Source organism: Aythya ferina (genome assembly GCF_964211825.1).
Source record: "Aythya ferina genome assembly, chromosome: 5".
NCBI classification, from domain to species: domain Eukaryota; kingdom Metazoa; phylum Chordata; class Aves; order Anseriformes; family Anatidae; genus Aythya; species Aythya ferina.
In genome coordinates, this window is record NC_140301.1 from 4,983,816 (window position 1) to 4,998,815 (window position 15,000).

Sequence of the window (15,000 nt, forward strand, 5' to 3'; positions counted from 1 at the left end):
CATGCTTCTATTCAAATATTGTCATCAGCACAAAACTTCATCTTGGTGCACAAAAATATGAAATATGTGAAAATCTGAAAACAATGAAACAGAAATATCACATCGATTACTGAGCACTGACAAGACTGGCTACTGTGACTTGCAGCGAACATTAAAAAAAAAAAAAAAAAAAACTTTTCCAGGAATTCCCCTCAATGCAGCAGTCAAAACAAAACCCATCTCGCTACTGATGTTACATCAGTCCATACAAGTGTGCCAGCCCGTCGCTAGCAGCTCACGGCTGCACAAACCCCGCATGTAACCAATAAGCTTGCCAGAGTGTGGCATTGTAAGTAAACATGAAAAACTAGAGGGGACAGTTTACTTATATACGTATTAGATTTAAAAGTCCTGCCCAGAGCAACAGGATTAAATCTTTTATAATTTCAAGAGAGATGAATTCACGCTAATGAGATCTGGGAGCACTTTTGAAGGAAGTGTCAAATTCTGAATTCCTGCCTGACCTCCATGGGTACTGGGTCTGCCCTTACGCGTCCCAGTGCAGCGCTGCTATATGTTCCACTGGCACAATGCCTATAGCATCACCACTGCCAACCCACACCAGAGCAGCCTGCCTTTCAGTTTTGCTCAGTACAGAGGGACTGAGCTACACCCTAACAGAGTAAATGAAGAGACGCCAGCTGACTAAAGGTTCTGGGATGTGGCCCACAATATCCAAAGTGTTTTGGTAGCAGAGGGGATTTTCTGTGTATGAGACACAGATGAGCCCGATTTTTAAAAATAATAAATATTTTACAATTAAAGCATGATAAAGCAGGGAAACAAAGGAAGGGGTTGTTACTTCAAATTGTGTTCTACGTGTGCCATTTTAACATATGGTGGGATACAGCAGTAGGTGGTGTGCTGTTAGTTCGCCCAGAATAAACGAGTGCCTGAATAAGTGAATTGATTAAGTTGGTTTCCATTGCTAGCCTTTCGCAGCCTGAAGCGAGAGGGACAAATGGGAGCTCCCCTCCCACCCCACGAGCCAAGCAGCATGGCATTGAAGGAAGGGGTACAGCCATGAGCTCCTACCCTGGTTAGGATGCACCTTTCGCTGAGGGCTGGGGCACTGGCACGGGCCCAGAAGGAAGGTATGGACACTGCGGGGCTGACAATCCCGCCATGTTTATTAGTGGTAAGCTCCAGGAAATGTTCCACATAGCCCTCATAGTTTTCTGGCTTCAGACTTAAATGCATACATGCACTCGCTCACACCATCCCTTCTTAAGTTTCCTTTGAGGTTTCAATGCTCTGCTCTTTTACCCTCGGGAGCGGCTTCTCCCTGCAGGCTCTGGGCCCTCCTCCTTTCTATCATCCATAATATAGCCAGTTGCACATCCTGGGAAAAATGCATTTTGTTACCACCCTGAGATGGGCCATACAGTGTGATGTACAGTATCAACCAAGTGGTCTCACTGAGGTTATCGCTGATCTAAGTGATAAGATAAGGAGTTCATTACTTATTGCCTGCTCCCACAAAAAGCTCCATTTCCCAGGTCCAATGAGTTACTTATCTACAACTCTACAAGGCCTGCAGCTATGCTTGTAATAAGATTAACAAAAAGAGATCTCAGGTACCTCTGTATAACAAGACAACTTGGATGGGGAAAAGGAATAAAATTCCAAAAGGGAGCTTCTGGAATATCTGGATAGGATAGGAACTTGAACGGTGAGCTGAGCTAGACAAAAAGAAAAGAAAACCTATGTGGAACTAGAATTATATATATGTGAACATCTGTGATATACGATCTGATATATGCATCTGATATATGCATATACATATACGCTTCACTGTGGTGTGTGAATGTGTGTACAAAGGAAGGGAGGTTTTTTGTTTTGTTTTTTCTCCTGTACCCCATTTTCCAGATGTAAGCCGTGAAACACATCCAAGCTCCTTAGAAAGGGAAGTGTCAAGTGGCTCAGTCAGGTGGCTCAGGCTGAGCTGTTGCAGTTATCACTCCACTGAAAATGAACAACAAACTCAAATAACAGAGGCTGTGTTTGATTCTGGATCTTTCTGGGTTTTCTTTCTCTAGTTCCCATCCTCACAGCCTCACCTCTCTCCCTCCCTTCCATACTTAGCATAAAGTTATGATGTTCTTTACTATAATAACGAATGGAATTCCCAGATTATTATTTTAGAGGCTTATCTTGATTCTGAGAGTTTTTATGCGCTTACCACCTATACAAAGAGGCTTTTTCATATGTATTTCAGCTAATATAGAAATAGGCTTGCAGTCAGTATTAATTTTTACAGCTTAGCAGATAGTCACATTTATTTCCAAAGATTTCATTTTTTTTTTCTTGATTGCACTTTTGCATCCCTCTGTGTGCAGCTGCACTACACACTCATCTGTGAACCTGGACCAATTGCCAGCAAATAGAATACCTCCATCCTTAAAACATTTTATTTTATTTTATTTGTATAAAAACATATATAACCTGCACTTTGCTCTCTGTACAAATCTGTAAATGCATACATGAGTGAGTCTGTTGGAAACTGGATTCCCCTTCAGCATGTTACTTATTTCCAGGTAATCTCAGCTGTGAATGTACTAGTGCTGTCACTATGGCCAGCTTTATATTGGATATTTTTCTCAATGCAGATGTATAGCTATTTGCCTTTTCTTGACTTCTCTGTAAATGCCATATGGACAGAAATCATCGAGTCACCAGATCATACATTTATTTTTATGATATATTATGCTGTTTGATGTCATGTTGACATCTAATTGATGTTGTTTTTGCTTTTTTTTTGTCTTTGTTTTGTTTCTTGGTTTCAATAAAAAGAGAATTTAAAAAAGGCTGTAGAGTGATGACTTAAGGCACTTGACAGACATGAACATAGTATGCATCTCTTTTATGATGTGTTGCTGAGTAATTGGGTATATTTCTAGCTTTAGATAACATATATGAGACCTCTGAATTCTTACTGTATAGTAAAGTATTTGTATAAGCCTAGCCTATAACCTCAAAGGAACTTTTTTCTCTAGCAAGAAGTACATACAGAACATGTTTTCAATAAGGCTTAACCCATGATTTAAGAGCCAATAAAGAAAGGTTTTCCATAAAGAAATGAGAAAGCAACAATAGAACTAAAATACAACATGCTGAAGATTAAATATGTTCCATCAGCACAACAGTGTCTTATTGTACAGTAAAGAGCAGAAGGGGATGATTAATAGTAAAAGGTATGCATGTCAAAAGAAAAATAAATGCAATTTAGACAAAGTACACACTTATTAACAGAGAACATCATTTACAGTTATTCAGATTGGAGGAAGGCAAGAATAAAACTAGCAGAGAATGTATTTCAATATGTGAAGTCCCACTCGTCTTGGTACAAAGTGACACACACACACACACACACCACATTTTTGGGTCCTAGAGAGTGGGAAGGAAGGGAAAAAGCCAGAACTTGGGAAACAAGCACGGGGACCAGGCTTTATGCAGAGCAGTGAGGGACAGGTTAACTTGTCTGTCAGGGACCAAGCCTCTGCCCCAGCACCTACCAAGACACAAGCATTCAAGACCAACTAAAAAGTTGCAGACAAGTGGTTCCTGACTTGCAATATACTGTGAGACGATGTGGGGAAGAGCACCTCCTCTATGTTTGCCAGAAACATTATTAAAACGACCAGTTATTAATTCAACATTAAAAACATTCCAAATTTTGATCTAGAAGGATACAAATAGCAGTGTGCCAATCCAGCCCGTTTGTGAAAATTGCTCTTTCACATTCCACAACAAAATATGACTACAAATATATAAGCAACAAGGAAAAACACAAGACAAAAAGAAACTATCCATTTCATTCTACATATAAGAAACCTTATAGCACAGTTCCATAAAATACTGCTCACAATGCTCAAATATTTCCACATAAAACCACACACACAAAACAAGTACAGGTTTATATGGAAGGCAAGAAAGGTAGATTTTAAACAACAAAGAGAGCTTTGAGAAGTTGTAAATTAAGATAAAACATAAATGTTTGTTCAATGTTAATTGTAGAAATTGCTACCAGTCCTACTTTGTGTAAATAATTACACACTATATGGGAAAGAGGAACAGTAAGAAAACAAGGGTTATAACTCCATCAATAAGTATCTAGAGAAGATGAATTTTTTTTATGCTCCACTCTCCTAATATATAGTATCAGAAAACCAGACAAGGAATTAAGTCTATAATTCACCATATGCATATTTTTACTAGACATGAGATATAAATCAAAGTGGTAGATCTGAAGCATACATCTCAAATGCGCATCCTTAAGACGCCTTCTTAACTATTTCTCAGAATTCCAACCTGTCCTAAAAATATTTTGATTCCATTCTAATCTATCTTATGTGACCTCTGCAGAAATGATTCTTTGCAACTCTGGCAAGTTTCTCTCTACCATTTTCATTAGATGAAGGAATCCTTCAATTTGCAGGGAAGTTCTCAGAAGTTCCGTATTCTAGGACTATTATTGCCGGAACTCACTGAGCTCTTGCTATATTCACATAGGTAAATTTGAAAGCCAGGAATTATAAACATGTACCTCATTCACGAAAGCACACCCAAGTTCAGAAGTGAATTATTCATACAAGTAACGTGCATTATAACTACAAAGAGCATGACATTAGACACTTTACACGCATCAGGCAAGGTCCTCAATTCTGCAATTGTCAACTTGCACAATTTCTCATTTTCTAAACTGCCTTTAATTTCTTTGCCTGTTAAATCCTATAGCTATAAAAGTTGTTGTTAGATGCTCTCAAAGACACACAAAAATTTACCCATTCATTTTAAACCAGATAATCCTGACATAACTTACTGCATGGTAGTATGACAGAATACCATAAAGACCTATGGCTTGCTCAAGCAGCTTGTACCTTGAGACTCTATTAACTTCTACCTAATCATCAAATGTCTTCAGGATTTTATACTTTGTAAGAAGAGAGATTTCTATACCTTGTAACTAGTCTTCAAGTCTGTGTGTGCTGCGGTGCACGGATGCAAGAATTTGAGAAGAAACACTCCACTGTGATCTTAAGAGACAGCATGAAAAAGTTACCACAAAAGTAATGAATAAAGAGAACTGAGACACTTCACTGGGCTTTCCCACTTCCTAAGTCTAGAAGTGGAAAAAAAAAACACACACCTGTACCAATATGGTTTACTAGTTCTCTCTGTTAATGAAAGAATGAGAAGACATGAGGAGGTCAAGGAAACACACATGAATGGAATTGCTAAAACTGTTAGAGAAACCTTCTATTCTATGGACAGTGTCAATAAATACTTTTTTTTTTTTTTTTAATAAAATCCCAGAGAAGTGTATAAATTATTGACAGTATTATAATAATTCTAGCAACACTATAGTATGTTTGTTTCATTATGAATCCATTCCCTACAATACTAAAAACTATAAAGTAAATTATGATTGCCGCACAAGTGTGCATCTAAATTACAAACAATACTCTCACTAAGGCATATTCAGCTTTTTATGAAAGTTTGGAGGAAGTCATCTTCTGATTTTAAGACTGTCATACTTTTAAGCAAATGTAGAATGACTTAAAATAAACATTGCAGGAGGGAGCTCATGCTCTAGGCTTCACCAAGCAATCAGCAAGGCATCTGACACGCTACAGAAAACCTGCAAAATCTAGCAAATAAATCATGTAACACCCATTCAGTATCCTACAAAGCACACAGTGGGGAGCTGACACATTATTAACTGACTGTAATTTTCACAAACTGTAACATACTAAGAGCTTTATGACATACATGTGTGAAATATATGTATATATGTTACAAATATATATTTATTTAAGCATGTTATTCAAGGTACTTCAGTTAAATCCTTGGGTCACATCCGTCTTCAAGTTAATGGCATCAAAAACATCTATTAACATCTATTATTACAATAAACAAATTCGGGAAACACCTCCATCTCATGATTCCACTCTATCAAAATCACAGGCTTTTGATGATGGGGATAGAATGTTACAGGACAAGGGGACCAACCTCAGCAACAAAGATAACATTTGGACAAACGATTACAAAGTGGTGCTTCCCTCAAAATGAGCTTTTATATCAAATTATATGTGATATAAACTTCCTTAAAACCTACTTCTTTGGTGGGAAAAAGTCCATGTGGGACACTGTAAGTTCCAAGGAAGCCATCCAGAAGGAAAGAACTGAAGGTGATACAACACAGACCTCAGCTTGCAACAAACATCTTTCCTTGGTGAAGATTTATAAAACTTTACAGAAGCAAACCTCACCTGTCCCATTCAGGTGCAAAAAGAATTCTGCAAATGACAGAGCACTGGCTTTTGAAACTTTACATTGTTCTGCCACACACAAGAATAGCTTGAGGTCCCAAAGGTTCATACTAGAAAATGGCACGTTACCAACTCTCATTACAGCCTGCCAACCTGTAGATTATCTTCTTGCACAGGATTTCATCTGATACTTTCACATTTACAACCCTTTACAATACTCAGCAGTTTCTATTTAAATAAAAGTAGACAAGATTAAAAAAAATAAACCTGAAGTACAAAATACAGGGTAGATGTGAAAGCTGAGAGCATTTTCCTCTCTATTGTTCATTATTCTTTAATGTATCATTCTCTTTCTGCATGTAGGCCAAAAAAATAAATCCAATGTAAACACACAAGGCAAATACCTTTTGAAGGCCAGGCAAATATTTGAAAAGCAAAAAAGAGATTCTGCTTTTATCTCTAGATCACCCTACAATTTAATGGTTAGTGGAGAGGGGTTTCTTTTCTACTTTCTTTCTTTTCCTTTTCTCTCTTTTTGAGGGAATGCAGCAGGGGCAGGTCTGCACTTCATAGCTCATGCAATGGTTATCAACCTATAAACTATAACAATTGGATAACAAAGGTCGGATAATTATACCATACTTGTTATCAGTGCAGAAAGAAAAACTGCCAGTATAGAAGGACTTTTAGGTGACAAATCAACGTATTAAAAAAACTGATCCAATATTATTTTTAAAATATGAAAATTACGTGCTTGACCTTGTAATCTGGTGTGTGTAATTTATAAGTGAAGTGCAGATGCTTGTATAGGGCTTAATGATTTTAATGAGATTTCTCAAAATCCAAGTAACCTTAACGCATGGACTAGAGAAAAATACTCAAGCCTTCAAATATGCTGGTAATATCAAATAGCATTAAAGTATAAACAAAAAGAATATCTACCAGCTAAAATGGTAAAGCTGTTTAACTATTACCAGTGTGCTCACAATCACCTAGTAGAAAAAATAAATGACTCCCCATGTGAGTCTATGGACCTGATTTGAAAAAGCTGCTGGGTGGGAATAAAGCTCTTGAAACCAAAGTGGAATACAAAAGCTTTCTTTTGTCCCCTTATCACTAGAGTCCTGGATTCTCGGGTCACTACTGAACACAAGTGTGCAAGTGTTCAATGGTTCAATAACACAGGTTGACGCTCTCATGGCAATAGCAAATCTTTACCAATCTCGCACAAAGCCCAGCAATTACATCAAGAAAGATACTATCTGGTCCTTTCATTCAGAGCACGCTCATGACATATTTTGGGAATATACAGGCAAGTTGCCTCACCTATTTTATGAATAAAAAAGCCTTTTCGGCTGCTCAGTTCTTTACAGTGCAACCTTTCATGGAACAAATTGAAAACAAAAACTCAGTATCTCCATATAACAGGAATCTGTGCTTTCTTAAATTGTATATTTAAAAAAAAAAAAAAAAAAAAAAAGTAAATAATTAAGGTAAACACTATTAAAAACATCAATGCATTAAATAAGGTAAGGATTTAATAGCAACAACTATTTAAAAAAATGAAAAAACCTCACACCCTTTAGTTTGTTGCTTAGAGTAGCACAAAAAAATAAGAAGGAAAAAAAGCAGGATAAACTGATGAGAAGAAAAAGGAGAGTCATGTCTTAGGGATCCATAATAAAATATTGTTTAAATCTTAGCCTCTGTATATAGAACTGTATTAAGTGTATATATACTGTGAGGTGAAATGTTCAGCTTAATTGGTTAGCTGGTGAGAGTGAAATTTCTTACATCAAAAGGACAACATTTGGTAGTTTGCCCCCAAATCAGCTTCTATAATAAGGTTAACAGTATAATCAATGGCCAACTTGATTCGCACCCAGTTATCTGCACTCTTAGATCATCTTCTCCTACACAGACAAAATTTCCTGAGAATTAAATGTATATATTTAGATTCTTTGTTGTATGTGTCTATATTGTACCTTGTATTCATCAGCAGCTGAAGTACAACATGCTGGAACATTTTTAATACATGATTTTCAACTTACAAATGTTCTTCTAAACTCTAATATAATTTTTTTTGTGTAACAAGGAATTATAATTCTCTAATTTTTCAACTATATTTCTCTGTGACTAGAAACTAATAGAGGTTATTTAAAGGCCATCTGCTATAAGACTTTAAAAAAACATATGAACAAATATTTCAGCAGAAAAGGTCTCTTCCAGAGTATAAACAAAAAGAAATGACTTCAGCTTGTCACCTGTCCACTGTCTTCAAGGGTTTTATATATGTTCAAGTTGTAAAGTATGTGTACTTTATTATCTTTTATTTGACAGAAAAGTGATAAACACTCCTTCTAACCAGAGAGGTTTGATCACCAAAGTAGGATTAAAACAGAAAACAGAATTAATACTTGCTTATTCTTGTAAGAAACATATATGGATAAAAGCCAAAAAATCATTACAAAATCTATATTCTAACATTAATAATAATCATAATCTAAGCATCTAAAGGTTTTTTTGGATAGGTTCTTTCACAGTTTTCACAATGTAACAACAGGTTAAAAGATTATGGTATTCCAGAGGAAAAGGCAACACAACCAATGAGAAAAGGAACCATATTCCAGAGTAGCAGAAAGAAAAATTAGGGCACACCAACCATTCATGGTGAGATTTATCAAGATTGTGACTGTGCTACTTCCAAAAAATATGGCCAAAAAATGGTCTGTGATGCCTTTTTCCTCAAAGTCCTTGGGGAAGAAAAGAAAGAAAAAAAGCTGACAAAGAACATTGATATGATCTGCATAATTTCCAAAAGCAATTTTATAAATATTTCACGTAACAAGCAAATATAAACAATGCCCAATTCCCAATCTGCTTAATATTATAAATCCTGAAAGTGCAAGGTGGAATAACAGGATGGTTACAAGTCCATTGATAGGCAGGAACTGATTCAAGCATTTTGTAAGTAAAATTGCAACCAATAGCCTGTAAGACTCAGAATTATTCTAATCTACTACCAATTTATATCAGCTAACTCTCACTATTTTAGCTGATAGTGCTTTACTCCTCTAAAATCTAGAATAGCATCTCTGAAAGTAGAATGATGCACAAGACAGACATGCATATTTATATACGCAAGTATGAAGTTTTGTGTCTAATATTAATATGAAAATTATATAGGAAACTATTATGCATATGTACATAAATGACATGTACGCATATGCTCACATACATATGCCGATACACTTTTGCATACACAAATATATATATAAATAATAGACAAAACAGACTTGTATGCAGGTACATAAGTATGTGTTTCTGTGTATGCTTTTATATAGACATACATAAATACATAGACAAAAATGTCAACGTCATACAAACATAATATAGAAGGAATTCACTAAGCTAATTGTTAGTTAGGAGGACTACAATAAATAACTGCCGTAGAACGAATAACATTGTTCTACTGCATTACGTGCATCACATTGCAGGACCAAAGTCTTTGCTATAAATGTTCTACTACATTGATAACCTCCTAGTCTACATCTCAAAACCACAGTTCAGGTTTATAAAAAGAGATATTTTTAAATAACAATAAATATTATTTTTTTCTTTCAATTGCTTACTGTGTGGCTCAGTCTCTTTAGACTCATCTGGCATCAGTCAATCCATTTTGTATGGTTTTAATAATTTATGAAGATGTATTCAGATACATGGGCACATTTTTTAAACTAAAACAGTTGCTGCACTGCTGGAGGTGCAGAAGTAAAATCAGAACATCACCACTAATGAATTAAAATTCAACTACGAATTAGCTGTGTTTCACCATTGCAGATGAAGCAAATCATTCTTCCTGTATATGCCACTATGCTGTTGAAAGTGTGCAAGCAATCTTGTTTGCAAGACTTCTATGATCACCTACCAACTAAGGCATGTTGGTCATACTTTTAAAGGCTAGTGGAGAGACAGTGTAAAAAAGCATTCAGAAAAAGGCTCAGTAATTTATTTGCTGGTACCAATTTATCTTTCTAATTTTTCCCTGAAAATATCATTTTTAGGAAAATGAATAAATGATATTTCTCACACAATACAGAAGTCGTTACTGATACTAGGAGAAGTAGTCACTTTTTACTCTTTCCACCCACACAGTACAGACAGCTAGTAGCAGAAGACAGAGGACAGATTGTCTGGATTTGACATGTAACTCTGGATTACATGTCACAGCTAAAGGATGCAGGAACAAGTAATCCTAATGAAGTCCATACACTAACTTCAGACTTATACCGATATAGCTCAAAGCAGAACCCAATCCTCCCCAGAACAAAAACTGCTATTCCTGATTGCTTTAGTTGACTTTGACATCAATTCCAAAACTTAGCTCTTTCTGTGATATAGGAGATCTAGGCAGGTGTGCACTCGACTCCTGGTTCTGAATCCTGACAAGCAAGGAAGGCTTATTATTCTCTTATGTAAGTTCAGAAGAAATGTAGCAGCTCCCTTCTTACTAAGAATGTAAAACAAAACAATCTTTCTCTCCTGCAGTGTTTGGCCTTTACATTAAACAATACTGTAGATTAGTAATCAGGTTTACCAGACAGTTGTCATGGGGTCACCAGCAGCAGCTTTTTTTTTTTTTTTTGCCTCAAAAATGTGCACCTAATGTGAAGATAGCATTAAACAGACTGTAACTGATGGGAGAAGTGGAGAGAAGAAAGAATAATCAACAACATACTGAAAATATCTCTCCAAGAAAAAGCAGTCTATTGAAAAATCACAGAGAAGAAAGATTCAGTGTAAGCACTAGTAGACCATATATATTACCTCTATAAATGCTAAAAGCTTACCACAGTAAAGGAAGAACAAAGATAGATGTGATTTAGTTCATGTTTTTCATGCAAAAATTGGGAAGTATGCTTATATATATGCTTGTTGTGTGTTTTTTTTCCCAAGTTACAGACAATTGTTCTACTTTCCTATTAAGTCTAAACTAAACAAATAATGTTATGATGAAAAGTCTGTTTTGAAAAAACTAAACATAGTTAGGATTTGCCTGAGGTAATTCTCACTAAGATTTAAAACATGATTCTCCAACTGTAAAATGGTAAGAAACTTGCACATGCACAGAAACTACCAGATATTAGACAAACTGGGGTATACAGTCCACATTAGCCACACCATCCAGAAGCAGAGAGGCCACAAGGAGAATCTTGTCTGCTGATGTCCCAGAGATGCAGCAACATCCGTGTATTATAGCGGCTGTTGAAGTGCCCAACTTTGGCCTTTTCCCAAGGCAATGGAGGTTGGTCGGTTTGAGCAATTTAATCAGAAGCCCTGACAAACCTCCGCTCTCTTGGGAGCAGCACGGCTTGCCTCCTACACTGAACACCTGCAAGGCCCAGTCTCATCAGCCTGAAACAGAGATGTCTGTGGGACAACAGTCAATCCCCCATCCTTTGTCTCTCAGAAACTTGGGTGAATACAGTTTGAGAAAGTTTATTTAAAAAAAAAAAAAAAGTCTAAAAGCTCTAGAATAATTAGTAACTAGTAATTATACAAATACTGATTTTACTATCTTTAGAAGGATGGAAAAAATACCAACAGATTCTCCTCTAGTATGTATGAAAACACAGCTAAAGCCTGTGTAGTAAAACAGTGAGGGGATTACATTTTACACTTCTAGGACTCTTAGGTACTATCATCCACTGCTACCACAGAACTGTATTCAGACAGTGAAAAATGTCACGTTTGATTGCTCCAGGATTTAGCAGCTGAAAATAAAACAATGTGCCTTGAAGAAATTCACTGTTTCATGAGCAAGTCTTCTAAAAAAACTATTGAAATATGATGGATATAATAAAGAACACATGCAATTCCTGCTTCTAATGAGGAAGAAAGGAACGAAAAGATGTTTTCCTCTAACTGTGTACGATTCAATTAACTCTTCACACCCTTCTCTCTTTGCAGCTGTTTAAAATACTATTTTCCATAAGACTTTAAAAATGCTAGTCCCAAAGGCAAAATGAAATCTTAAAAGATTTCTCTATATATTATCTGAGATGGATCAAGTGATGATAGACACCTACAAACCTAAGTGGCATTTTCAAAAAGCATTGAGCACTTAGTAGCTTGTGCGGAAACCAAAGCCCACAAGACACTAGGCTTAGTGACCTGCTTTATTCAGTTGTTTAGATTATTTTTATATAAAAAATAATGTTATATTTATATAAAAAGTAACGTTACAGTTTTTCTTGTTCTAGAAGGAGAGTTCTCAGGTTTCTATATTTTCTATTTAATCTCCTGTCGAGATAGATACCAACATGCAAAGTCACAAGATTGCCCTGAATTTACCCTTTTTTTCAAGATGCAACCTGTCAGTTTTGCATCTGACTGCTCTAAGCTGATGATGCTCTGCAAGGACTCTGCAGAAGCCAGAGTTGTTCATGAGCTCCTTTGGTCCTGAAGCGTGGCTAAGCACCAGCTGCACCATATTTATCTACTTGTTTATGAAAGAGTTTCCCCCTCATTGTGTGGATAACTGACCTTAGCCATAGCTAATAAGACATGAGCTTCCTTGAACTATGCAGCTTTACACTGAATCTTATAAAATACTTCAGTGTTATCCATATAGCCTCACTGAGCTCCTAATGAACTGAAACACATTCTCTCCCCAGCACTGTCATCACAGACAAGGTGTGGTCCAAGAAACAAAAAACACTGGCCCAACCTTTGCTTCGGCCATCTGTTTCTGTAGACAAGCTTCTCGTTACTACCAGGCTTTTATAAAGTAGAGAATGAAACAACGTGTAGATATTTATACTCCACCCCACCCATCACGTCATCTTACTGTCCCTAGCACGCAGTGACGAGAACGGTTTGCTTTCTGCAGGTAAACCGCTTCAACAGCCGCCCCTAAATTTCAGCTGTGTTTCCAGATATACAGCTGGCTAGTCACAGACCTCTGGAACTCACTCTGGGAATCCACCACTTCTCAGCCTCAAACCTTTAGGCACACCGGGGAGCTACACAGTCTGCACTGAAGAGAATGCAGCAACTTTACTTAACGTGAAAACCCTGCTCAAACTAGTTCTGCTAAATCAGATGATGTTCTTATCAATCCATTCCAGATGTTTCAAACATTTTTTTTTAATAGACAACCGAGAAGCTACAACTGGCACAAAAGCAAGGGTCATATCAGTAATAGAGCCCTGCAGAACTGGCTGTGGGGACTTTTTTCACAGGTTATGTTATATGATACTGGTGAGTTTGAAATGAGTCACAGGAATGGACACAAAAAGACAGCTTCTGCTCTTTTGTTTCCTTTCTATATTTAACAATATTTCTTTTATCATAGTTACTATAAAACATAATTAAATGACAATTTACACTGGCTTATAGCTGAGAAAGTTTTTCAAGAAAAAACTCTTTAGTTTCTTTTTAGTTTCTCTTTAGTTGTGGGTAATATTTGATGATTTAGGATTCTGTCAATGAACCAAAACTTAGAATAGATTTTAAAATGATTATTAAAGTCTGTCAGCTGAACCAATACAGTGCGTCAGCTCAGGTATCAGCTATATTTACATACAAAATGCAATAAATCCTGAAATACTACTTCAAAATCCAACCAATTTGTCTACTTTGTGGGTTAACACACACGTAAGTAATAATATCACCTTTAATCAGTCCAAGTAAGCAAACAGCAAGTTTCTTTCTTTTTTTTGTTTTTTTTCTCCAACAGAACTACACTGGTTGTTCCTGATGAAGTTCCAAGCAGAGCATTCCAAAGATTCACTCGTGCAGGAAAACATTTGAGCTTGACTCAGTTGCCAGCTCTTTCCTAATTTTTCTATTCACTTTCTCATTCTGAAGCAAGCATTCTTCTCCAGTACTAGTTAAAAGAGCTTCTCTAATTTAACTTTAATTTTTGCCTTCAACATCTGGGAAACTTCATTTCTCTAATCAGTTTCTTACTTTCCTCCACTAATTACAATCTTGTTTTTTCACGTATATCATTTCCTGTGCGATAATTTTGCATCATTGGGTTTCTTGCTCTTTATATATTTCCTAGACCCTAGTGTTCAAATTCAGGCAAAGCAGCTTATTTATGATGTCCACCTTCTCCTAAAAAATAAATAAATAAATAAAATAAATAAATAAAACAGATACTAGGATAAAATGTGCCTCAATAACCTATTTGCTTCCCTATACCTGAATGTTTAGCATAGCTTCCAAAAGGCCAGTAGTTATTGCCCTGGAAGCTCCACCTGCAGCAGATTCTGGGATTTCAGTTTACTCGAACGTGACGAGTCACTCTTCAGAAGAATCAGGCACCTGCTACCTCTTCTTGAGCAGGCCAACGTCACAACGTCACATGCAAATCAACAGGGCCTGGCAGACCAACGCCACTTCGCTTTTCACTTTCCTCACTGCCTGTTCTTCCCTTCTTTCCCTTTCTCCTTTGCCCTAGGCCATATCTCAATTCATTCTCAAAATCAAAAGGTTTTTTCCTTTCTATATGGCTCAAGGAAGGTTGCCATGTAGAGCTAAATTGCTACAGGGGCTCAGCCTTCAAATTTGGGTTGCTTTGCTTTTAATCTGCCTTTTGATTCTTGCCTTATCACAACTCCTACCAGGTAGCTTTCAGGCTGTTTCATAGGCAGCAGCTAAAATCTAGAGATGGTAAACT

General features: G+C 36.5%; 1 protein-coding gene and 1 long non-coding RNA gene across 21 annotated transcripts in view; one reads left to right on the forward strand and one right to left on the reverse strand.

The window, feature by feature from the left end:
* The window catches only part of SOX6 (SRY-box transcription factor 6), a 381,588-nt gene that overhangs the window by 252,504 nt on the left and 114,084 nt on the right, over positions 1-15,000 (reverse strand). For 3 of the 20 annotated variants that reach the window (XM_084521867.1, XM_084521863.1, XM_084521852.1), the window contains exon 1: positions 13,042-13,098. The exons of 15 other annotated variants lie outside the window; for them this stretch is intronic. In XM_084521867.1, coding sequence (XP_084377993.1) covers positions 13,042-13,056 — 15 coding nt within the window. In that variant the 5' untranslated portion in view covers positions 13,057-13,098. Of the gene's footprint in view, positions 1-13,041; positions 13,099-13,987; positions 14,202-15,000 lie in introns of those variants that run through there. 2 more of the 20 variants (XM_084521864.1, XM_084521853.1) reach the window with 2 other exon arrangements.
* Positions 13,243-15,000, forward strand: part of LOC311437987 — a 3,219-nt gene continuing 1,461 nt past the window's right edge. The window contains exons 1-2 of the long non-coding RNA XR_014693882.1: positions 13,243-13,574; positions 14,053-15,000. The exon at positions 14,053-15,000 is cut by the window's right edge and continues 1,046 nt beyond it. This is a non-coding gene — a long non-coding RNA (uncharacterized lncRNA). The remainder of the gene's footprint in view (positions 13,575-14,052) is intronic.